This window comes from Phodopus roborovskii, unplaced genomic scaffold (genome assembly GCF_943737965.1).
Source record: "Phodopus roborovskii unplaced genomic scaffold, PHOROB, whole genome shotgun sequence".
Taxonomy (NCBI): domain Eukaryota; kingdom Metazoa; phylum Chordata; class Mammalia; order Rodentia; family Cricetidae; genus Phodopus; species Phodopus roborovskii.
Window position 1 is genome coordinate 7,733,485 of NW_026125295.1, and position 23,351 is coordinate 7,756,835.

The 23,351-nt window shown below is 50.6% G+C and overlaps 1 protein-coding gene across 1 annotated transcript in view; it reads right to left on the minus strand.

Moving 5' to 3' along the window:
* Scn10a (sodium voltage-gated channel alpha subunit 10) overlaps positions 1-23,351 on the minus strand; it is a 90,740-nt gene that overhangs the window by 20,413 nt on the left and 46,976 nt on the right. Inside the window, exons 13-19 of the mRNA XM_051202346.1 lie at positions 20,284-20,522; positions 17,992-18,165; positions 8,002-8,361; positions 6,003-6,455; positions 4,200-4,337; positions 2,101-2,224; positions 827-981 (exon numbers count right to left, since the gene is read on the minus strand). Coding sequence (XP_051058303.1) covers positions 827-981; positions 2,101-2,224; positions 4,200-4,337; positions 6,003-6,455; positions 8,002-8,361; positions 17,992-18,165; positions 20,284-20,522 — 1,643 coding nt within the window. The remainder of the gene's footprint in view (positions 1-826; positions 982-2,100; positions 2,225-4,199; positions 4,338-6,002; positions 6,456-8,001; positions 8,362-17,991; positions 18,166-20,283; positions 20,523-23,351) is intronic.

Consider the following 23,351-nt stretch of genomic DNA (forward strand, 5'->3'; position numbering starts at 1 on the left):
AGGACAGGGCTCTAGTCCCAGCTCCTAAATAAATTAGCTCAGACCCCAGCTGAGTCTTTGCCGCCAGCACTCTCACGTATGAAGCATGGCTAAATGGGGACAGCAGGTCCTTCCCAATGCCTGTGTCCACTTTGCTTAGTTAGGACGGGCACTCAACACTGCAGTGAGCCTAAGTCCGCAGGAAGAGGGCCTTCTTTCCCTGTTCCTCGGGGTCCAGCAGTCAGCCAGAGCAGCCGCTGGAGTATTTCAGAGCTCCACAGGTTTCCCTAAGGCCTTCCTCCTGCAGTTAGGCTGCAGGTGTTGGAAATGCAAGTCCTCGGGCCTCCAAACTGGACCCTTGTTTCCAAAACACACTTCCCAGATGACCAGATGCGAGACAATGATGCTGGAATGAGGTGCGAGACCTGCCTGAATAAGCCGCAGGCATGTGATGTTAAGAAAGGGGAGATGGACTCGGTCTTCAGAGAAAGCCAGTGTTGGGAAGGAAAGCCAGGGGCAGAAAGCTAGGGGTTTGGGGACCCATTACAGGTTAAAGTTAGGTTTTGCTACTGCCTCGTTGGCACACTGGGAGAGCCCTCGTCTGAGTCTCAGTTTCCCGCCTATAGGGTGGGAGACGCGCACTCATTACTTGAGAAGCTTGTATCTAGGTTTAGAATGTCATGTGAGGGATGTGCTGAGGACCTCCCACTCGTGAGGTGTGCTGGGCGAGAGCTTCCCTCCCTTCTGTAGCCTGGGGACTTTCAGCCCACTGAGACAGCCCCAAGGTCTTTGGGTGGAACTCCAGGCCGGCTAGAAGCCATCGAGCCAGGGACGCCGTCCCCCTTACCAGGGCTCCGCTGCTGAGCAGGATCATGAAGATGATGAAGCTCTCGAACCAGCTGTGCTCCACGATCCGGTAGCAGGTCTTGCGCAACTGCCAGCCTGTGGCCCAGGGGAACTTACTGGTATTCACTTTGCAGCAGGGACAGCGGCGGGTGCAGCCTGAGGGGAGAGGCGGTGGACAGTGTCCTGGTTGGCTTTCATTGTCAGTTTGACACAGACACTGCCCCCGCGGGCGTGTCTGTGGGGGGCACCATTCCCTAGGCAGATGGTTCTGGACCCCGCAAGAAAGCTAGAACCCACGAGTAAGCACCGACGGCAATGCTTCAAGTTCTTGTTAGAATTCCCCACCTTGACTTCTGTCAGTGGTGACTGAGACTGGGCAGCCAAGGAAATCCTTTCCTCCCTCAGTTGCTTTAGCGGTAGTGTTTTATCATAGCGCCGTGGGTGTATAGTGAAGGATAACCCAATGGGATGACGGTTGCTCCCACCTGCTGGGAAACCCGCTTAGGCATCCCTGGGGAAGACCCCAGCTCCTCTTCCTTCCGATCTAGCTCCTCCCTTCCTGGCCTCGCCACTCAGGTGTCTTCCTCCGGTTTCTTCCCTATTATAAATGGATCTACTGGTCCCCACCCTTGTGCCCACATATCCCTTGGAAGACTGACAAACAATGAGCCCCGAGTCTGACGGTACCTGGGAGGTGCCGCACCTACAGCCTTACCCATGCTGGAACTGGGGAGCCACATGGCTGGGGTAGGGCCTGGGTCCAGCTTAGCCAATGGAAGCAGAAACGCAACAATACTACGTTGCTCCCCATAATTCCCACTTATTTAAAGTCACCGCGGCCGCGGCCACCTTCATAGTAGGAAGTATTGCTTATCCGTCCATCACACAAGTGTTTATGGAGGCTGTACCATGCCTCACTTTTGAGGGGGAAAATGAATCAGGACAGATGTGAAGGAGCCAGCGGACACCCCATGTCCCTCCTCCTGTGGCCCTTACATTTCCAACCAGTTCACAGGGGCACCATTGTGGCAGGTACCTTTCCCCTTCCAAACTCAGGAGGGCTGGCTTATAATCTCACAAGGTGTTCGCCAGGGTGAGGAGGGCGGACGGGGCAGTGAGTCCGTCCTTGTGGCCTAAACAGCGCTGTGTCCGGCACGGGCCTCTCAAGCCTGGAGTGAGCCCGTTTGTTTGGTTCCCGGGGAAGGATGCCGGGCCCAGGGTCTGCACACGGAAGTGCTTAGATGACTGTTGTGAGGAGGTCCGTGCCCCTTGTACCTTCTGTGAAGCAGTCATCTGGCTCTTCCAGGTCTTCTGCCAGCTCTGGAATCTTCCGGAGGATTTCCTCTGGATCCGGGCAGTCCACCGTGCTGCCCTCAGAAGAGCTTGTGTCATCTACTCCCTGCAGGGCAGAGGCTCAGGGCAGTGAATGGGGCTCTTTGGAGAACCTGGGGAGTCCGTCCATAGCAAGGTTAGCCCCCTCAGGGCCCTGGCTGCCTGCCTTGGCTTGGGACTCAGCAGCTCAGGCTGGGACGTGGACGCTCCCTGCGGAGCCCTGTGGTTTAGCTGGACCCTGATGGAGAGCTGGCAATGGCCCGAGACACTGTAATTACCCATAAAGATGCTCAGCTTTCAATGCGCTTGAATATTTAATCAGGGAGCTGTGTTGTGGGGCCCTCCAGCAGCACTGGCCTGTAATGTCTCCAGACGAATTCAATTAGGAGCCAGAGCGGCTCTCATGTTAGTGAACCTGATCACTTGGCTAATGGAGCCAAATGGTAGGGTGGGTCCCCATCTGTCACTGACAGGCCCCTCCCTGCCTGGCCAGGGTTATGGCCAAGAAAACAAAAACAAAATTAAAGTCTTAAACCCAGAAGTTATGTGCCAAATGTGCAGAGTAAGGAAAGCTAGCCAGGGGGTCCACAGAACAATTCAGGAGGGATATGATGCCCACACGTAGAATGTGACAACCTTCACCCACCAGGGACTAAATGGCTTGTGTTCAGGTCCCCCAGACCCCATCACAGTTCACTCTGTTATCTTAGTCTGCTGTGGTCAGCCCTGCCTGGGCTCAGAGCCAGTAGCTGACATTCCTCACACTAAAGGGCTCGGTAAGCGTGTGTGTGGGTGAATTCTGTTCGCCTTATCTGGCCCAGTCCAGTGGCTGTCACACAGCTGCACTTGGGGGCAAGGTGTCAAGTTAAAGTCTCGAGTTTCTTATAGTGGCAATAAAAATACTAAATTTCTGGTGCTTGTGCACTTGTATGTGTGTGTGACTGTGTGTGGGTACATGTGCACTCAATGCATGTGTGTGTGTGAGACTGTGTGGGGTACATGTGTACTCACATGCATGTGTGTGTATGTGGCTGTGTGGGGGGTACATGTGCATCACATGTGTGTGTGACTGTGTGTGGGTGTAGCATGTGCACTCACATGCGTGTGTGGATGAAAGCCTGAGGCTAAAGTTAGATGTCTTCCTCAATTCTGTCCATTTTTTGAGGCAGGGTCTCCCACTGAACATGGAGCTCACTGACCTGGCTAGATTGGAGGCACCAGGCACGAGGGACCCTGCTACCCTGCCCCTCCCCCGAGCACTGAGGACTGCCCAGCTTTTTACGTGTTCTCTGCATGCCTATCAGGTGCTCTCCAGACTGAACCCTCTTCCTTGCCCCGAGACGCCGCATCTTCCCAGCATCTTTCCACGCAGGCTTTTCCCCAGGGTCTGTAAGTGACACCACGGTTTATTTTTGCCTCCACCAGCATCCCACGGTGGAGCGTTCTTCCTGCTGGCTTCTGTGAGGTTGTCAGTTCATCGTGCACCTGTAGACAGCCCCCTCCACCCCAGGCTGTTTTTGGCTAGAGAGAGTGATGTGGACAAAAGAGGGAGGGAACACCCCCAGGAAGACTCTCGCCCAGGGAGCACCTCCGACTCTGACTGCTCTCTCTCTGAAAGATTACTTAACTCTCTTTGTTCCCTGTCTTTTGTTCCCTTTTTTCCTTGGCTGTCATTTTCTGGGCACTTACTCCATTTCAGACAGGAACTGAACGTTTGACGAGCAGTATCTCATATAAGCTTCCAAATAACCTTACCAAATAGTCACTGCCATTAGTTCTACAGTTGGAGACACAGAGGCTTAGGGAGCAGGGGCTGGCCCTAGGTCCCACAGCCTGGGAAGCCACACTCTTTCCTCCTGTCCTTACAACTAGCTGGGGGTGAGGTTCAGCAGCTTGGTGTGATTAACCAGAGGTCGGCAGAGGCTTAAAAAGAAGGTTCCGAGGTTGGGGTGTGGCTTTTTCCAGCCCACATCCTCCATCAGTATACCACTCTGACAGTATGCATCCAGCTGTTGAACCGGTCCAGAAGCACACATACCTACCTCAGCAGGGACCTGAGGGGTGGCCTCACACTTCCATCCCTCACCCAGGTATGGAGCCAGGTCCTCCGAGGACACCCCAGAGCCTGGGCTCTTACACGCTTCATGGTCTCCACAGCTTTGGGCTTCCGGCAGCTGTTCCTGTTGGCGAGAGAGGGTCCATATGGGTAACTGAGTTAATTTCAGTTGATCATCTCTGAATCTGAAGGGCTTTTGCGGCTGGCTAAGGTCCTCACACGTGCAACTTACATGCATATGTACACGTGTGTGGAGTAAGCATGGAGCTAGAGGTCTGTGTATGACCCCTGGCTTCATTTGCAGCCATACGACCACAGGGAATCTATTTAGTTTTTCTGATCTGTTCTTGTTCCTTCTGTAAATCAAAAAAGTGAGATTCGCTTCATTTTGTTCATTTGACCACTAAATAAATTAGTATTTTTAAATACATTGCAGGAGATCTGGCTCCGAAGATGATAGCTGTGGTCATTGGTATCTTGCCAGAAGTCAAGCTGGTCATGAGCTAAGGTCATCTGAGTACTCTTACCCCAAGGACTCCAAACTAACTGAACATGAGCCTGAGTGGCAGACAACCATCAGAGAGTTCATGTCCCTTACTCCTGGGAGGTGACACTGTGGCCTCGGCTGTCACTCAGGCAAAGGAATCTAGAAAAGGATAGTTGATAGCAGCAGCTGCTGAATACAGATGACAGCTGTAGGGGACGAAGGTGATGGGACGTGGCTTCAGTGGCCTGGCCAGCAGCCCTGTGTGTCCCCAGGGATGCTTGGGGATCCCTGTACCCTTGTTGAACACAATGGATGCCCCAAGTCACCGAGGTTAATGAGGGCTGACTTATCAGCTTAAGGCACTAGGAATGGGCGCCAGGCATTGAGAAATACACATTATCAGAAGGCTTCAGGGTGCCTCCAAGTCTTTGGTTCTGAAGGGAATGACACCCCACCCCACCCCCACCCCCACCATCTCGTCTGGAAAACTGTATAAAGGTGTCAGAATGGCCAGGTCTGTCCCCAATGCAGGAGGATGAGATGAGCCTGCTTGGTTCTGGAGCATACATACCCTTAGCAGCTCGTGTAAGAGCCTGGGCTTCTGGAGCAGGGGCCATACAAGATAGCGTGATAGCAAACGCTTTGGAGTGTTCTGGGCTCACCTGCTCTCCCTGTCTCTCCCCCCCCCCCCGTTTGTCTCCCCAAGGATGCTAAGCCTTTCTCCTAGGCAGCGCCTCCTCTGGGCCTTGCTGAGGTGAGGCAGCGCCTGTCTGGAATGCTGGGCATGGTTTCATTTTCCATTTGGGCTGAGTTGCCTAAGCCTGGCTTGCCAGGAGCTCACAGCTCTGTCGCCTGATGCTGGAAAGCCTCTCGGATGGTTAATCTTCATTGCCCACTTGGCTGGATTTTGAATCACCATGGAAACATACCTCTAGGTGTGTCTCTGAGGAGGGCAGACCTACCTGAATGTGGGCAGTGCCCCTGCAGACTCGGGTCCTGCGCTGAATAAGGAGGAGAAAGGGACCTGAACATCAGTGTTCATCTCTGTTCCCTGACTGCGATCCGGTGTGACTAAGCCATCCTCACGTGGTAGACCGGACCTTCAGGACGGGAGCCGAAACGAGTCCCTCCCTCTTTAAAGAAGTTGCTTTTTATCAGGTATGCTGTCACCGTGACCAGGAAAGTCACTAATCGCCTCGACATAAAAATTTCTCTTTCTCTTCTGCCTAGAGCCACGGTCTGCCAAGCACCCCCCCCAAAACCCCTTCCTGAGGCCGTCTGTCCACTGAGGAGAACTCTTACCTGCCCTTTGGGGCTCTCTTCCTGCCAAGAGCTCTGAGAATTCCTCTCCATGTCTTCCTCGAGCTCATCGAGATCAGATTCTCCCTCGGCAATGGGCACAGAGACCCACACGTTAGCATCGGCGATGAAGTCCCTGTAATCCTCCTTGGGGCCACCGAGAGCGGGCTTTGCTGGGCTCCCCCCTGCATTGTTGACAGCATCAGCAGTGATGTGGTTCTCTGCTTTGGAGTTGCTGAGGGAGGGCTTCACCGCTAGCTGGGCCTCCACCTTGGGCCAGCGGGGCCGGCAGTGGCTGCTGAGGTAACTGGAAATGGCCTGGCTGGCCCGATGGCCCAATGCCTGAATCCTGGCCAGTGCTACCTGCAAGTTGTTCACCTCCCCATCGTCCTCCGGGGCTGTGAGGTTGTCGGCACTAAAGGAATTCAGCAGCAAGGCGATGAAAAGGTTGAGCACCTAAGAGAAGGTGTGGGAAGGGAGACACATCCATCACTCTGCATCAGCGGTTGGGAAACAGAGAGATGCCGGTCCTGGGTCTGACTCCTATTTACCCAGTGCACAATGATAGCATGTGACATGGTGTCACCCGCATTCAGGTGGCTCTTCCTCAGTCAAACCTCTCTGGCACTCCTGCCCAGGCACAAGCAGCCGTGTGTCCTAGATGACTCCCACTGAGTCGACAGTCAATATTGACCACTGCAGACACTCCCCAGCACCTTACTGACTCAGGCCTCCTCTGCCCTGGGCTGTCCCTGCTCACATGGAGGACTCAGGTCGTGGCAGAATGCACACCCTGGGGATCTTGAGGGGAGTTTGGGGATGCCCTGGGTACCCCACCTCATGAGGACAAGACTTAGATACCTCTACACAGTAGGAGGTTATACCGCCGATAGCACAGAGACATTCAGAGGATGATGAGCTCAGGCGGTCTGCCACTAAGGACTAGCAGAAGGCATTTGTGACCTCAGGGACAAGTGTGAAAGTGTGTTTATCCCCTCAGCCAGGCTTCCTCAAGTCTTGAAGACAGATACAAATTGATTGGCTTCTAGAGTCCATGGTTCCTTTTGCATGAGAAACGTGCTCTTAGACCACACAGCTCCACCCCCCAGAGCCCCTGGCTGCACAGTCACTCACAGGTGTAGGGGGTGGAGATGGGCCGAGCAGACTTGCTGGGGTAGATTAGGAATGCTGGGACTAATTGGCTCTCCAGAAAGAGGTCCCCCGAACCTGGGAGCAGACTGAAATAGTTTGATCACCTGGGCATCATCCGGCTTGTCCCCCCTCCAGGAGAGCACGTCACTCCCCTGGACAATCATTTGAGCACTGCAGAGCAGAGGAGGAACCTCCCTTCGGCAGTGAATACCCACCATCCATTGAGTTCCTAGACATGGCATCAGGAAACCTGCACATGTCACCCCCCCCCCCCCGTAATTTAATTCTGCCCATACACCCATGAATAAGCACTGATTTATTGCTTTAAAGCAAATTAGGTCTTGAGAAGTCACTCTCTGGCCACACTCAGCTAGAAAATGTTGGACGGGGCTTTTCCTGCTATGTCTACCGGCTTGTTCCTGGTAAGCCAGGCTGCCTGCTGAACACATGTCACAGTATATGTCCCTCGTAAGTTTGAAGACACTCCATCCGTCCAAGTGTGTGTGTGTGTGTGTGTGTGTGTGTGTGTGGTTTGTGTGGGCCTGTGCCTGTGAATGCCTGAGGACAGCCCCTGCTGTCATTACTCAGAAGGAACCCACCTTGTTTTGTGCAACAGGGCCTCTCATTAAATAGCCAAGGCTGGCTGCTCAGCAAGTTCCAGGGATCCCTCTGTCCCTGCCTCCCCAACACTCCGGTTATAAGAGCACGGACATCGTGCCTGCCCCTCCCCCCACTCTAAAATGTGGTGACTAAACCCTGGTCTCCGAGCTGGCTCACTCAGACCACAGACGCAGATGCAGACGCTTTAACTGACAGGGCTGGGTGTTTCCCCAGCCTGTAGCTCACTCACCACCAGGTTGCCCAGCACCATCACAGTCAGGAAGAGGATGAGGCAGATTGATTTCTCGCTGACTTGCATGCACACCCACATGTTCTCGATCCACTCTCCGCAGAGGATCCGGAAGATGACGAGGAAAGAGTGGAAGAAATCACACATGTGCCAGCGGAGCTGCTCGCCATTCCACAGGGCGACGCCATCCCTGCGGCAGCCGTAGGCCTCCCCGAGAAGCTGCTTCCCAACCAGGGCAAAGATGAAGACGATGATGGCCAGGATGAAGGTCAGGTTGCCCAGGGCCCCCACCGAATTGCCAATGATCTTGATGAGCGTGTTGAGGGTGGGCCAGGATTTGGCCAGCTTGAAGACCCGAAGCTGTGGAGAAAGAGACACCGTCAAAGGTCCCGTTCACTTCCTCTCACTGCCTTCTAACTGGTCTTGACTGGAAACGTGTGGAGCAAGCATCAAGTTTGGGGGGGGAGCTCTCCAGAGCCCACTTTCACAGGCTCTTCCTTTTTTATAAGTCACTCAGAGCTATGATCATCTTCCAGTAGTCCCTAAGTTGAGTGTATTCCACCAGCTGGTGGATCCAGGGATCTCATTTTGGAGAGGTCAGCCTGTCATGTCTACTCTGTTACGTAGCCACAGACTGAACTCTTCCCGGACACTGGCCTGCTCCCCCAACATGACTTTAGCTATGACTGGGACTCAAATTAAGAACAATCTTGCTATTGACCCAGAGAGGGGGTAGTCCACTGCATCAGACACACAATTGGTGAACATCTTTTAGCACATTTTGTGTCTTGGGCAGTTGGCAGCATCTGTTGTCCCTAACGGCTCTGAAACCCCAAGTGTGGATTTATGGATCCTGAATTCACACGTTCATTGGGTCGGCCAACCAACCTCCTTGTCTTACTGGAATCCAGCCATGCTTGGCAATGGTGCTGAACTGGTCTGTGGGGTGTGTGGAGAAAGGAGGGTGGGCTCCTTCTCCGGTGGAATTAATGGTTAGGGACTGAGATAGATGAAGACTCAAACTTTTCATCGTAAGGGACAGGGTCCTGGCTTCGATGGTAAAGTGTTCGGTGTGGAGAACGAGGAACTCCGTTCCATCCCAACCACCCATATAAAACCTGGGTATAGTGGTGAACGCCTCTAATCCCGGCACTGGGGAGGCGGAGGCAGGGGGGTCCTGGTGGTTTGCTGGTCGGTCAGCCTAGCTGAACCAGTGAACTCCAGGTTCAGGTGGGTAAAAGAATAGTGAGGGTCTACTACACTCAGACAAGTGCCTCCCTCCGCCACCACCAGAGAGGCTTTCTCCTGCAGCAGATGGGGACAAATGTAGACCCACAGGCAGACAACAGGCAGAGAGTGAGGGACCTTGCAACACTCAGCCTCTGTCAACGCCTGTCCTCAGGGCAAGGGAACCCTGTGTAAGAGGAGGGCGGAAAGAGAGTAAGAGACAGGCGGATGGAGGACCCCAAGGAAACAAGGCCCTCGAACTCAGCACCCTCATATGAACTCACAGGCGGAGGCAGCTTGCACAGGGCCTGCACGGGTCTAGCGTTGTCACGGGTTCCCGTGCGTGACAACGAGGGGATCTCTGATTCTTGTGCCTTCTTCCCTTCTGTCTGTCTTGTCCAGCTCTGATGCGATGGCTTTTGTTTTACCTTTATACTTTATTTTGTTACGTTTTATTGTTATCCCTTAGAAGCCTGTCTGTTTTCTAATGAGAGGCAGAAAGGGAGTGGATGTGGATGGAAGAGGGGTGGGAGGGACTGGGCGGAGTAGAGAGAGGGGAATCTGTAATCAGGGTACAATATGTGAGAAAAAAATAACAGTAATGTGAGGAAAAAATAACAGTAATGTGAGAAAAAAATAACAGTAATGTGAATAATGATTGAGGCAGACGTGGTGTTGACCTCTGACCTCCACAAACACACATATATACAGTTGCCCCCACATGAACACGCACACACACACACACACACACCTATGTACATACACACATACAGAAAGTCTTAAGTGTGGATTGAAACAGACTGACCTACAAAAGTACCGTGCACAAAGAGTCACGCAGCCTCCTGAGTGCTGGGATCAAAGGTGTGCGCCACCACCGCGCGGCTAAGATGCAGTGAGTCAGTCAGTGTGAGGGTGGAGACACGCTGGTGCCTAGGTGCTAGGATGTGGCGCTCAACAGAAAGAAAGTACAGCAGCCGTTCCCCGTCCACACGGAAGACAAACCCCGAGAGAAGAGGAGCAACGTCCGCACTGTGTCTGTCGGCTCGTCTGTGGGAGGAGCAGCCATGCTCACATTAGGCCTGCTCTGAAATGGACTCTCTTCACAATGGAAACAGAGAATAGAGGACCAGTCCTGGACTGGGCAGAAGAGCTGATAAACACGAGAGAAAATGGAACAGCCATCACTCGGTGGAACCGTTTGTGGAAGGGTCAGGGAACGCAGGCTTCCCAAATACAGCTCTTCATTCCCAGTTAGTTTGGACAAGAGACAATGGACAGCAGCGACGACGTAGCAGCCACCTACCACACTGAGGAGCCTTGGGGACAGTGAGGGACACAGCAAAAATATCAGGTACCATACCCTAGTCAGAATGACTTGTCAAAAGAGCAAATGGCAGGCTGGAGAGATGGCTCAATGGTTAAGAGAACAGCGTTTGCAAAAGACCAGGGTTTGACTCCCAGCACCCACGCAGGATGGTTCATAACTGCCTGCAACTCCAGTTCCAGGGGATGACGCCCCCTTCTGGACTCCAAGGACACTGCACTGACATGTACACACATCTGTCTATATCTAAATATCTATCTATCATTTATCTATTATCTATCGACCATCTATTACCTATCTATCATTTATCTACTATCTATCATTAGCTATCTATCATCTATTACCTATATATCATCTATTATGTATCTAGCATCTATTATTTATCTATACCTATCATTTAGCTATTATCTATCACCTATTATTTATCATCTATTACCTATTTATCATTTATCTACTATCTATCACCTAGCTATCTATCATCTATCTGTGTTAGGCAATGCCACTCACCTTAATTGGAGTTGGCTAAGAAACCTCATGGTTCCCTTAGGCGAGGTGGGAGATATAGAAATTAATATTAGAACCTCCTTAGTGAGATTGTTAATTGCCATCATTAATTTCTCGGAAAACTGTAAGAAAACTATGTACAACCCTCAACCTAGGGCATGGCTAAAGTCATCCTTACTTTTTATCTTTATAAAGACAGAGCAAAACCTGCCCACTGTTCCGAAGATATCTGGGCTTGGAGTCCAGCTAGTCAGTGAGCACAGGCTGCAGCCAGGCAGTGAGCACACACTAGGGAGTGTCCGGGCTGGGCCTGTGACTGGGCTGCCTGCTGGCTCCTCCTCATGCCTGAGTGAGTAGAGAGGGTGGGCAGTACTGTGTCCGCACTCCCCACAGCCAGCACCTTGGCCCCCAGCTAATTCTCCTCCACAGACTTTGTCCAGTTTAGTCTTATGACCAAAAAAAATTTTTTTTTTTCACAGAAAGTGCAACTGATAAATAATTGTTTTTGGTAGGTGCTGAATATCCATCTATAATTAATATATGACTCCTTTAATTAATCTCACAATTAACATAATAAATAAAAAATTTCACTTTGAGGGAAACCAGCTAGGGAGAAGTCATGGTATGTATTTATTTGGCTAGAAACTGACTCGAAGCCTATTTATCTTAAGCTTCTTTTCTTCCCCCCAACATCTCCCGTTGCTCTCATAATCCCTCCCCTCCTCTCTTTTCTTCCTCTCTCGCTCCCTGCCCCTCTCTGAGTCTCGGGTAGCTGATCTGGTCTGAAAAGTCACGGTTTATCCAAGGAAGCATTTTCATTCTTGATTCTCTCATGTTCATGCCCCCAGTCCTGGGGTCACAGGGCCCCTACACCTGGCTTTATGTGGTACCGGGGATGGGCCTGGCACTTTGTGTGTGTTAGGCGAGCACTGACCAGCTTTTCTTTAATGAGGATGCTTTCTGTCTAGAATAGAGTAAAAAGCAGGTCTGGTCGCCATGGAGGAGGCCACCATTTGGTGATGGAGCAAGTGTTGTGGTTGTATGAGAGGACAGGGTACCTGATGCTGTATACTGGGTCCCCTTGGGTGTCTCTTCCCACCAAATATTGCAGAAAATGCAGGAGAGTAAAAATGCTAAGCATGCCAGTAACCCATAGATAAAGTAAGAATTTCATCCAAATATCAAACAAATGTGAAGATTCAATTTTTCTCTCCTCCAGACTCAAAGGAAGGCACTCCCCAGTGTCACTAGCAAATACTCAGAGTTGTGCCGCTGGGTTCTGGTGCTTGGCATGGAGATGGAGGCGGTTTAACGCACAATATTTCAGGGTCCAGGCCTAAGACTTTCTGATTTCTCTGCCTCTCCCACAGCCCCCAGAGGCCACCCATTGATGTGGGGATATCACGAAATGGGATAACCCTGAAACCTGAGCCACTCCTTGGAGCAAACTCTCCAACTAGTATCAAGTGTGCTATGTCATTTCACAGACTTAGGAGTGTTGCTGAAACTAATTGTATTCATTCTGAATAGTGTAGAAATTGGTTCATTGAAAAGAGATGCTGCCATTAAAAAAAAAAAGTGTGTGTGTCTCTTGTATGTCTCTGGCCTTGTGGCCACACTGTGAAGAGCAGGAAAACTGATAGCCACTAGTTCACACCCAGCACTCAGGAAGCAGAGGAAGACAGATTTCTGTGAGTTCAAGGCCACCCTGGGCTACATGAGATTGATCCAATCTAAAAGAGAAACAGAGCCAGGCGGTGGTGGCTCACACCTCCAATGCCAGTACTTGGGGTTCACACGCCTTTAATCCCAGCACTAGGGAGGTGGAGACAGGAGTGGCATGGCTGGGCGGAGGGAGGGGACAGGAGCTCGTTGCATTCAGTCTGAGGATTCGTAGGGACGGGATCGCCCCTTTGGGCTGAGGACTCAGCAGAGGTGAGAGCTAGTGGCCGCTGCTCTGCTTCCCTGACCTTTCAGCATTAACCCTATATCTGACTCTGGGCTTTTACTATTAAAACCAATTAGAATTGGAGCTACACTTGGGAGGTGGAGGAGGGAGGATCAGAAGTTCAGGGTCATTTTCAGCTACACAGCAAGCTAGAGGCCTGTACTGCAAGACCATGTATGGAAGATCAAACCCCAAGGAAACACCTTGTACTTGAGTGTCAGTTTGAGACCCAGATCTGACTATATGTGATCCCCAACAGGCACACAAAGGCTGTAAGTAGAAACATGGGTACAAATACATTGGGAAAACTCTAAACCAGAAGAAAGCAGGCTCCTTAATTACTGCCAAGAAAAATAGACTCAGAAAAAGCAATCTCTATAACACAAAGAAGGTTATTCTTAATAATAAAAGTTTGATGTTACCAGGAAGCTATAAAACTTAAAATATGTGTGCACTAGATAATCCAGACTCGAGACAGAACCAACCACTCGAGCAACAGATACACCACAATCGCAGCAGAGGTATTTTTAAGAACTACTTTCTCAGTAATTGCCATAACAAACAGTAGACAAGAAGCCAGGTTATAAAATGCAGCATGTCATAAAACTTGTCTCCCCGCAGCATTGAGGCAGTGCTGTGAGCCAGGGCACGGGTGTAGCAGACTCATCCTAGTTAAGTGTGTAGGAATATTTCCAACATACCAAGCCAAGGAGAAGCGACAGACAGAATGTAAAGCCTTAAAACCAACAACAACATACGTCCTTTGACTTTAGTACAACAGAGCCAGAACCCAGGGACACAACTAGAAATCCCACATGTAGTGATACCCACCTCCACACCTGCAGCACTGACCACGCCCAAAAGGCGTGACCAGGGAAAAGGATGTGGTTTGGGGGCCTGGAGCTTTCTCTTGCTGCCTGGCGGGTCTCCTGGTCTCTGAGAGCATCCGGGTGGCAGGGTCGGCATCCTTGGAGCGGGAACTAATGGCAGTCATCTATTTTCTGTGTACGTGACTTGTCCCCGAGTAAAGTTCACTTAACTTGTACTGAGTCTGGTGAATCTTGATTCCCACGAGATAACCACACATGCTCGAAAATGAAGAACCATACTTCTAATTAACCTTCAAGCCCAAGGTTAAATCAAAGGTGGAATTAAGATGTATTTAGAGTCAAACAAGGAAAAATCGACAGAGTTCTTAGAAGGAAACAGAAGTCTTACATGACTATGTAAGGGGGAAAAAATAGACTGAAAATTGTATGTTAAGAAGTTAGAAAAGAACAAAATATGTAGAATGGAGAAGGTAATTAAGATAAGATGCACGATTAATTGAAATTGGAAAACATCATTGACTCGGAGAGGATCAACAAGCTACAAGCTGGTTCTTTGAAGAAGCTAATTAAATTGATGGCTCTCCACAAGGCTAGTGAAAACTGAGGAGACCAAGCGTGCGTCGTCATTCCAAGAAAGGTATGGCATAAACACAGTTGGCACATATCCCTAACAAAGGAGAAGGCACCCTCAGCTTCCTGACAGTAACACCACACAAGAAGAGCCCATCTCAGAAACGAAGCACTTTATCGAAACAAGGCCGAGAAGTAGAGCTAGGCAAACTCCCCACCCCACAGATGGCCTCCCTAGGAATTCTACCAAACTCTCAGAGAACAAATGATTCCAAAACCACACCAAGATTCTGCCTTAAAAAAAAAAAAAAAAAGAAAGAAAGAAAGAAAGAAAAGAAAAGAAATAAATATTTCTCAGGGTTTTTTTTTTTTTGCAGTAATTAACATATGCTTGATACCAAAACCTGAGAAGGGTTATGTAAAATTTAAAAACCTACAGGCCGACTTATCAAAATGGATGCAAAAACCTTACAGATTACTAGCAAATCGAACCCATTCACTTACATTTATTAAACTTGTTCATTTTATTTTTAAAAATGCACCACAGACAAATTGGATTTACTCTGTGAATGTGAATATTCAACAACATAGAAACTCAGTTTTCAAAAATAATGTGTCTGTGTGGGTATGCTCCTGTGAGTACAGTTGCCAGTGGGGGCCGGAAGGGGGCATGAGAGGTCCCTGGAGCTGGAGGTTGTGAGCCTCTCAGTATGGCGGCTGACAACCAAAAATGTCCTCTGCACGAGCAGCTCATAATTGTAGCCACTGAGCCAGCCCTCCAGCCCCTTTATGGCTATCTTAATGTGATTTTCGTTTTCTTCTTTTGGGGTAGAATAAATCTGATCTCTCTCTATTTTCTTCCTTTCTTTTTCTGATTGGCATGAGAAATAGGACAGGAGGTGATGTTTCTGTTTGTGCATATGTGTGTAAAGATCAAATTAGGGTAATTAGCATACATGTCCTCTCCATCATTGATAATCTCTTTTTGGTGAGAACATTCAGAATTCTCTCTTGTGCCTCTCTGAAATACACAATGCACCATTGTTAATTACTAATGTGATTATCTTACATGCAGAACAATGGTCTGATAAAATTAAAGATCTATTCATGATAAATACTTAACAAAAGAAAACTGATAAAAGTTTTTCATTAAAGAAAAATCTGCAAAAGTGTCAGGCTTGTGGAAATATTGGAAGTATTGTCTTTGCAGTCAAGAAAACAAGGTCATTTGTTATTAAGACTTCATCTTTTCAGTGGGCACCAGAAGTCCTAGCCGGCGCTGCACGGTCACGTAGTAGGAAGACTCAAACAGCACGAAAGAAGAAAAACAAAAACGTGTTGTTTGCACATGATATGATCGTGCCCAAAGATCTAAAAGACTCCATGGATGAATCATCAGAATTAAGGAAGGGGGCTTCCAGGTGCAACATATTAACCCTCAGAATCCTGGCTCGAATTAGCAAAGGCTGTTTCAAAATCTGTCCGGTCTTTCTGGAGGAAATGATGTGAGAATCATAAACTTGGAAAGCTGAGGCAGATGGAGTGTGTTATCTTCATAGATGAGAAGATTGCATAACACAGAGTTAAACTTCTTCCCACGCTGCCTGCTGGATTACTGCAGTCTGAATGAAGCGGGCTCGGGGTTCTGTGTCTGCCTTGCTGCGGACAGTGCTGCTTCTCAAGTCAACACAGAAGCCAGAGGCCAGCACAGTCTTAGAGTAAAGCCAGGCAGGCCTGTTAGCCACGCCTCTCATCACTGTAATCAAACGCCTAACAGAAGGGTCTTAAGAGAGTTTAGGGGGCACAGTCTGCTATGCAGGAAGGTACGGTGGTAGCAGCGACGTCAGGGGTCCCAGCCAGAGAGAGGTGATGGCTGCTGCTCAGCTGACTCTGTCCATTTTATTCTGCCCCCCCCCCCCATCAATCTGCAGGGTCTCTCACACTCAGGGCAATCTTCCCTTCTCAGTTAATCCCCACAAAGGCACTCTCCTCGGGAGTTCAAAGCCCAGTCAAGTTGGCAATGAAGGCTGAAGCAGCAGTAACGGTGGGTGACTGGGTTTTACCGACACAGGCATGTTCTAAGCTGCGGTAATTAAGACCGCACGGCACTAGAGCAGGTGCCAGCGCCAAGACAGACCTGTAGATGACGGAGCACGCCCTAAGTCACCGTGACAAGCCGTGGCGGCTGGGGAAAGGCCGGAAGAGTTGCATGGAGTTTTCTCTCCCCCACCCCCTTCTCCTTCCTCTTCCCAACCAATCAGTGTGTGTGTGTGTGTGTGTGTGTGTGTGTAAGAGTGCCTTCTTACACACGGGCTATGCTCAGCATCGGGATAGAGTGGCAGGAGAGAAAGCCTGGCTTTAGCTATGTGACTAGAAGGAAGACGTGACGGTTATAATCAGAGACAGGCAGGCTTGTTTGAGTAACAAACCCTGTTTCAGATACTGGAGTGTGGTCACCCGCTGTGCAGAGTGGATGAGCTGAACACAGAAGGCCGGAGACCAGTCGAACCAAGTGAAGACTTGGGAAGAAGCCATGGGGCCAGCATGGAGAGAAACGGCTTTGGAGGGCAGAGGGGAGGGGGCTGGGCTTGTTGCTGACATGTAATTAATAACGCCGATGGGCCATGGAAGAGATTGCACACATGGAACTGGAAGATTTGTGGATTGATTGACATGTTGAAATCAGAAGGTAGGTGGGTAGCAGGCACGCTCCTGCCTCCATTTCACAAAACAGGAGAGGAGTGGGGAGCTCCCTGGTAGAGTCCCCAAGGGACCCAGTGTCCATGGGCTCTAACTGTTAACAAACACCGCAGGGTTGGTTGGGTCATTCCCGTTCTGGTATGATAAAACCTGGGGGCAGGCACACCAGTTCTTGGAGCTTGCCTCTTGCTTGCTTCCAAGAGCCATTGAAACCCTAAGCATCCTCCATATGGCTTGGGGACTTGAGGACATTAGTGACCTCAGACTCTCCTGGGACTCTCATAGGTTTGGCTGACAAAAGCGGTTGAGTTGTGAGTGGCGGGCAGACAATGGACACCAGTGACTGAGTAGAGGAACGCCTCCAGTAGAGGGCGCCCTGGAGCTGAGTTTGGGAACGAGCCCATGCAGAGGTTAAAGGCAGGGAGGCTTTCCTGTGTGTGCAGCCCTGGGCTCTGATTTGGGGAAACAAGGATAAGAGAATGCCTTTTTGAGGTGGGTTGGGGCTGAGACTCAGCAGTCAGGCGGTGTGGACCTGAGTTCCGGATCAGACACTAGCATGGCATCCTGGAGGCTGGGAGACATTGGGTTCATCGTTAAAGCAATAGTGCCCGTTACATCAAGAGTGTCATACTATGGTTTAGCCACACCTTCAGAAAATGTTAGCTGTTGGGACTTCATGGCTGGGGCTGCTCTTTGGTAAGAGAAACGGGGTGCTGTTCAGAGGTCCCCTCCACAGATGAGGGGACTAAGGCACAAAGATAGGAACGCCCTCACCTTGCATCAGTGAAAAGCTGATTGCAACCATGCCTGTCCCCTGGGGTGGGGGTGGGGGGCAGCCTCCCTGAGTCTGTGTGGGAGTTTCCCAAGTGGCCAAGAGATAACATTACCAAGCGGAAGGTCCGAAGCACAGACAGGCTGCCCTTCTTGGATATGCTCAGCTCCAGCAGGCTCACGGTGACGATGACGCAGTCAAAGACGTTCCACTTCTTCTGGAAGTAGTAGTAGGGGTCGAAGGCAATGATCTTGAAGGCCATCTCCATTGTAAAAAACACCGTGAAGACCTGAGGGTGGGAACAGGGTTCATCCCTATGAGGGCTTTTGCCTTGGGGGTAATGAAGACAAGGACAGCAAGGAAAATCTTGTTTACCAGAGAGCTAAGCATGCTGGGTGTGCTGGCACATGCCTCCAAAGCCAGCCTTCAGAAGGCTGTGGCAGGAGGATCTCAGGGTTGAGGCCAGGCTGGGCTGTACAACAAGATCCTGTCTGAAAAGAGCATTAAAAGTAAAAATAGAAGGAAACAGCAAACCCTTTTGCTTTGTTCTTGAGGACTGTGGACGGGAATTTCTGAGCCACTTAGAACCCAGGGCTCTGTCTTCTCCTCTCCCTGCTCTGTCTGTCTCCGTCTTTCTCTCTATCCCTGTGTCTGTCTGTGTGTGTTCCCCTGTGTGGGTATACTGTGTGTGCGTGTGTGCGCGTGCGCGCGCGCATGCGTGCACGCTCATGCGTGTGGGGACCTCAACCACTCTCTACTGCATAGAGGCAGGGTCTCTCACTTGAACCCAGAGCTCACCTACTCTGCCTCTCCAGAGCAAGCTTGCTCTAGGCATCTCCTACCTCAGCCTTCTGAGTGCTGGGTTACGACACCTACCCGCTCGCACTTCCGTGGGTGCTGGGATCTAAACTCCCTCCAGTCCCCGGGCAGAGCAAGTGCTCTACCTGCTGAGGTGTCCTCCTCTCTCTAGGGGACGGTGGTGCAGAGCAAGGACATAACCAACCGTAAGAATAAACCACTGTATAATTATGTCAACACATGTCAGCCTGGTCCAGCAGTTAAAATGTGTGGGTTGCGAGACAACACAGACTAAGATAAAAATTCAGCCCAGCCACTTCCTAGTTTTTGTAAGCCTAGATAATCAGTACACCCTTTCCATGCCTCAACTTCCTCATCTGTGTAATGGGTATAATGGGAGCACATGTCTGGGTTACATGCCCTCGGTAGGCAGTAACTCATGACTTAGATCAGCAATCTATGGTCTTCTTAAGCTTCCCTTTTGCTCTGTGTCTTCAATCGTCTTGTGTAGGACAGAACTCTGACCTTAAAGGAGGTCAGCATCAGGTAACAAAAGGCGGAAAGGGAAAGAGGCAGAGAAGAGAGGGAGAAAAAAGGGTGGGGGCCAGGGCTTGCCGCCCCCCCCCCGGGCTTTTACCACAGCCACCCCAGGGGCTGGAAACAGGTGCTGGAATGGAGGAGAGTGTCCCCGGCTTGTGCAAGTTTAAAGTAACATCGTATAGGACAATTCAATTTTCTGGACGCAATTGCTACATGGCACACATATGTGGGCCTTCTGTCCCCTGCTCCGCCCTCTACGCCTCAGGGACCACACTGCAAACCATATCCAGGGGCTAGGAAGATGACCCAAAGCAGGGGCGACCCCTGTTTAATCCCCACAGCCCCTTAAGAAGCCGGGCATGGTGGGACACACTTGTCACAGCAGAGCTGGGAGGCAGAGGCAGGAGGCTCCCTGGGGCTCACTGGCAGCCAGCCTACAGCCTAGCTGAACCTGATGAAGCTCGTGTTCAGCTAGAGACTCTGTCCCCAAAACAATGGGGCCGAGAGGAGGGGACAGGAAAGAATGTTATAAAAATATACTGCATGAAATTCTTAACGAATATATAAATACATAAAAATGACAACAAAAATGGATGGCCCCTCAGGAATAATCCGAGATTGTCCTTTGGCTTTTGCACCATTTAGACATGAACACACACGTGCGCGCGCACACACACACAGACACACACACACACACACACACACACAGACACACACACTCCATAGATTGTCGTGGATGGGTAAGTGACCTCATTTCTGAGTAGAGTCCTGCAAGACCTACCTAATCCAAGTGGCTAATTCCACGGTCTATACCGGGATCTAAATCATCCTACCACAGGGCTCCCTGCATCCACTTTCTTCGTTATCTCAAAGCAACTCCCTCCGGCTCAGCTCGGCTCCTCCAGCTCTGACTTCCTGAGTTTGGTGTCCACACATCCCCATCAGCACTCCACCACTCCACTCTCAGAGAGACGCACCACACACCACCCAGTGAAAGCAGGCAGCCACCCACCCAAAGCGCCCCACCGTGACGGCTGGGGCAATCCACCGGTACTGCCAGGTCACTCACAATGTTGCCGGCTTGGAGCATGGCGTCAAAGGCTTCTGTCATGGGGTAGTGCTCCATGGCCATGAAGATGGTGTTCACCACGATGCAGAGGGTGATGGTGAGCTCTGCGAAGGGGTCCGTAACCAGCTCGAAGAGGACCATCTTGAACTTCATCCACTTGGGGCAGCACTCCCAGATCAGATACTTCTGAGCCAAGCTGATCAAGCAGGGCGGGCACCTCAGCTTAGAATCTTCAAGCTCTGCATGGGGGTGGAGTCCATGACATCTGTCACTCACGTGTGGTCGTATTCTAGACCCTTCCATACCAATACGGGTCACCTTCAAAGTCTCGCTCCAGCCCTCATCTCTGTGTCTCCCATTTCCTACTTGTGGAACAATGGGACTTTGATCCTGTCGCCCCAACCCATCCATTCACCCAGTCTGCCACTGTTGGTGTATCTCCTCTCTCTCTCTCTCCCTCCCTCCCTCCCTCTCTGTATACACATGTACATGGTGATAAGCATACACATTCATGTATTTAAGTGTAAAAAACAGAGGACAACTTTACTTGTCATGCCTCAGGCATTGACCCCTCTGCTCCCTCTTCCTCCTGATGCAGCCCTGCCTAGCCAAGAACTCACTCTGTAGACCAGGCTGGCCTCAAACTCACAGAGATCCACCTGCCTCTGCCTCCCGAGTGCTGGGATTAAAGGCGGGTGCTGCCATGCCTGGTAAGATGGTCTTCTGCTAGCCTGGAACCCGCTAAGTAGGTGAGGCTGGCCTGCCTGCAAGCCCCGAGGATGTCTGACCTGCCAGCACAGGGGCTGCCAAGTGTTCACTGCCGCTTGCCCGCGGCAAACTCAGGATCTCAAGCTGGCAAACACCGGCTGAGCTCTCCCTGCAGCCTGACCTCGCTCATTAACTGCCCGTTGCCCATATCATGCCCTTACTTCTCAATTCACTCACGTGGATTTCGCACCCACCCCCCTGATGACTCCCTTTTGGATATGCTCATTTCCTCTGCCACTCCCTCCTTCTTTGTCTACCTGGCAAAGCACCCTATGAGTAAAAACCAAACTTGCACCCCAAAAAATGCACAGCCAACCTTACCTAAGCCATCCTTGAGCCCCTGACTATTCCTGCCCAGGAGCTCTGTAGGGGGTGACTGGTCCCCTTGAGTCAGAGACATCATCCAGCATGCAGTGAAACCCAGTATGATTTTTATTTTAAAAAACTGGAAAATGATTTAAAAAAATTTAGACCCATTCACAGAACACCTTCCTTTTCCTCCTGCCACCGAGTTCCCAGTGGATCTGCACCCTGGCCATCTCCTGCCTCCATGTCTGCAGGAGGAGCTGCAGCCTCTCCATCTCCTGCCTCCATGTCTTCAGGAGCAAGGAGGAGCTGCAGCCTCTCCATCTCCTGTCTCCATGTCTGCAGGAGCTGCAGCCTCTCCATCTCCCATCTCCATGTCTGCAGGAGGAGCTGCAGCCTCTCCATCTCCTGCCTCCATGTCTTCAGGAGCAAGGAGGAGCTGCAGCCTCTCCATCTCCCGTCTCCATGTCTGCAGGAGGAGCTGCACCCTCCGACTTACATAGAACTCTTCCCTTCTCGCCTACCCAGCCCCCTCCTTCACCCCTGGGTTTCTCCCATGGATCCGCTCACTTTAGGTGTATCTCAGCTTTAGAAGAGGTCCTCTGGACCTTCAGTCTGCCCTCCCTCCACCCCTCCCTCCCTCTCCCTCCCTTCCCTGATCTTCTGCCTCTTCAACAGCACACTTCCTTAGAAGTTTTCTAAATGTAGCCTCCATTTTTCCCTCCTCTTCTCCGGAGACTCTGGTGTCTGACCCTAGCCCACCCCACACCCCATTCCAGCAGAATGCAGCCCTGTCTCTTGCAGCACTGACAGCATTGTGAGCCAGGCTAGGCTAACGCCTGTGGTTTCTCTCCTCTCCATGGCTGCTGTTCACTTAGTTTTTGTCTCTTGCTTCCTCTCCTGGCTTGAGGAAGCACAAACACTCTTGACCTCCATCTCTTCGCTGTCTCCCTAGGTAACCTTATCGAACCCCAATGGCCCTACAAAACCAGGTCCATGCAGATCACTCCTAAATTATATGTCCAGCTCCTGACTTCTCTTTCCCTTGAGCCACAGGCGCATCCCTGCTGCAGCCTCCATTACATATCTGCTTGGCTGTATAATTGGGGCCATCTCTTTGGAGGGCGATTTCATAGTTTTAGGCTTGTCTATAAATTCTACTGCATGCAGTACATCCTGAAGATAGACATACAGCTGACATGGGCATTTCCCCCATTTCTTCTTACACACGCTCTTTGCATATGAAGCCTCTGCCTCTTCCACTGTAAGGTTTTTTTTTTTTTTTTTTTTAAACTATATGTGTTTTCTCCTTTCTGTGTAGTCTCTTTTCCATGTCAACCTTTGGTGGTGCATTTGCAGTTTATTTTGGGTAAGAAGCAATGTATTGGTATAGTCCTTTTCTTTGGTTGTTTGTTTTAGCAGTGTTTATTGAATCATCTGGTTTTCCTAAGAAGTCGAAGTGGCATTTCCATCCTGATTCTTCTGTGTGTTCCCACGAAATATGTCCATTCCTCTTCCACAGACCAGGCTATTTATTTCCTCTACCATGCTGTGCTAATTACCCACTGTGAGTTTTTCAAACTACAGATGTCAAAACTGGCAAAGCATAGTTTTGTACAGAAGCTGATGTGTTCTGGAAGCAAAATCAATCATCCCTATGTGGAAGGAAAGCAGACCTGTTTTGGCACCAAACGGTAGACAGGTAACGCTCTGTGGGAAGAGCCTGTCTGAGGCACTGTGTGTGTGTGTGTGTGTGTGCGCGCGCGTGTGCGTGTGTGTGCGCGTGTGCGTGTGTGTGTGCATGTGTGTGTGCATGTGTGTGTGTGTGCGTGCGTGTGCGTGCGTGTGTGTGTGTGCGCGCGCGTGTGCGTGTGTGTGTGCGTGTGTGCGCGCGCGTGTGCGTGCGTGTGTGTGTGCGCGTGTGTGTGTGCGTGTGTGTGAGTGTGCTTACAGATGCCAGAGGTCAATGTCAGTGTCTTCCTCAGTCATACCTT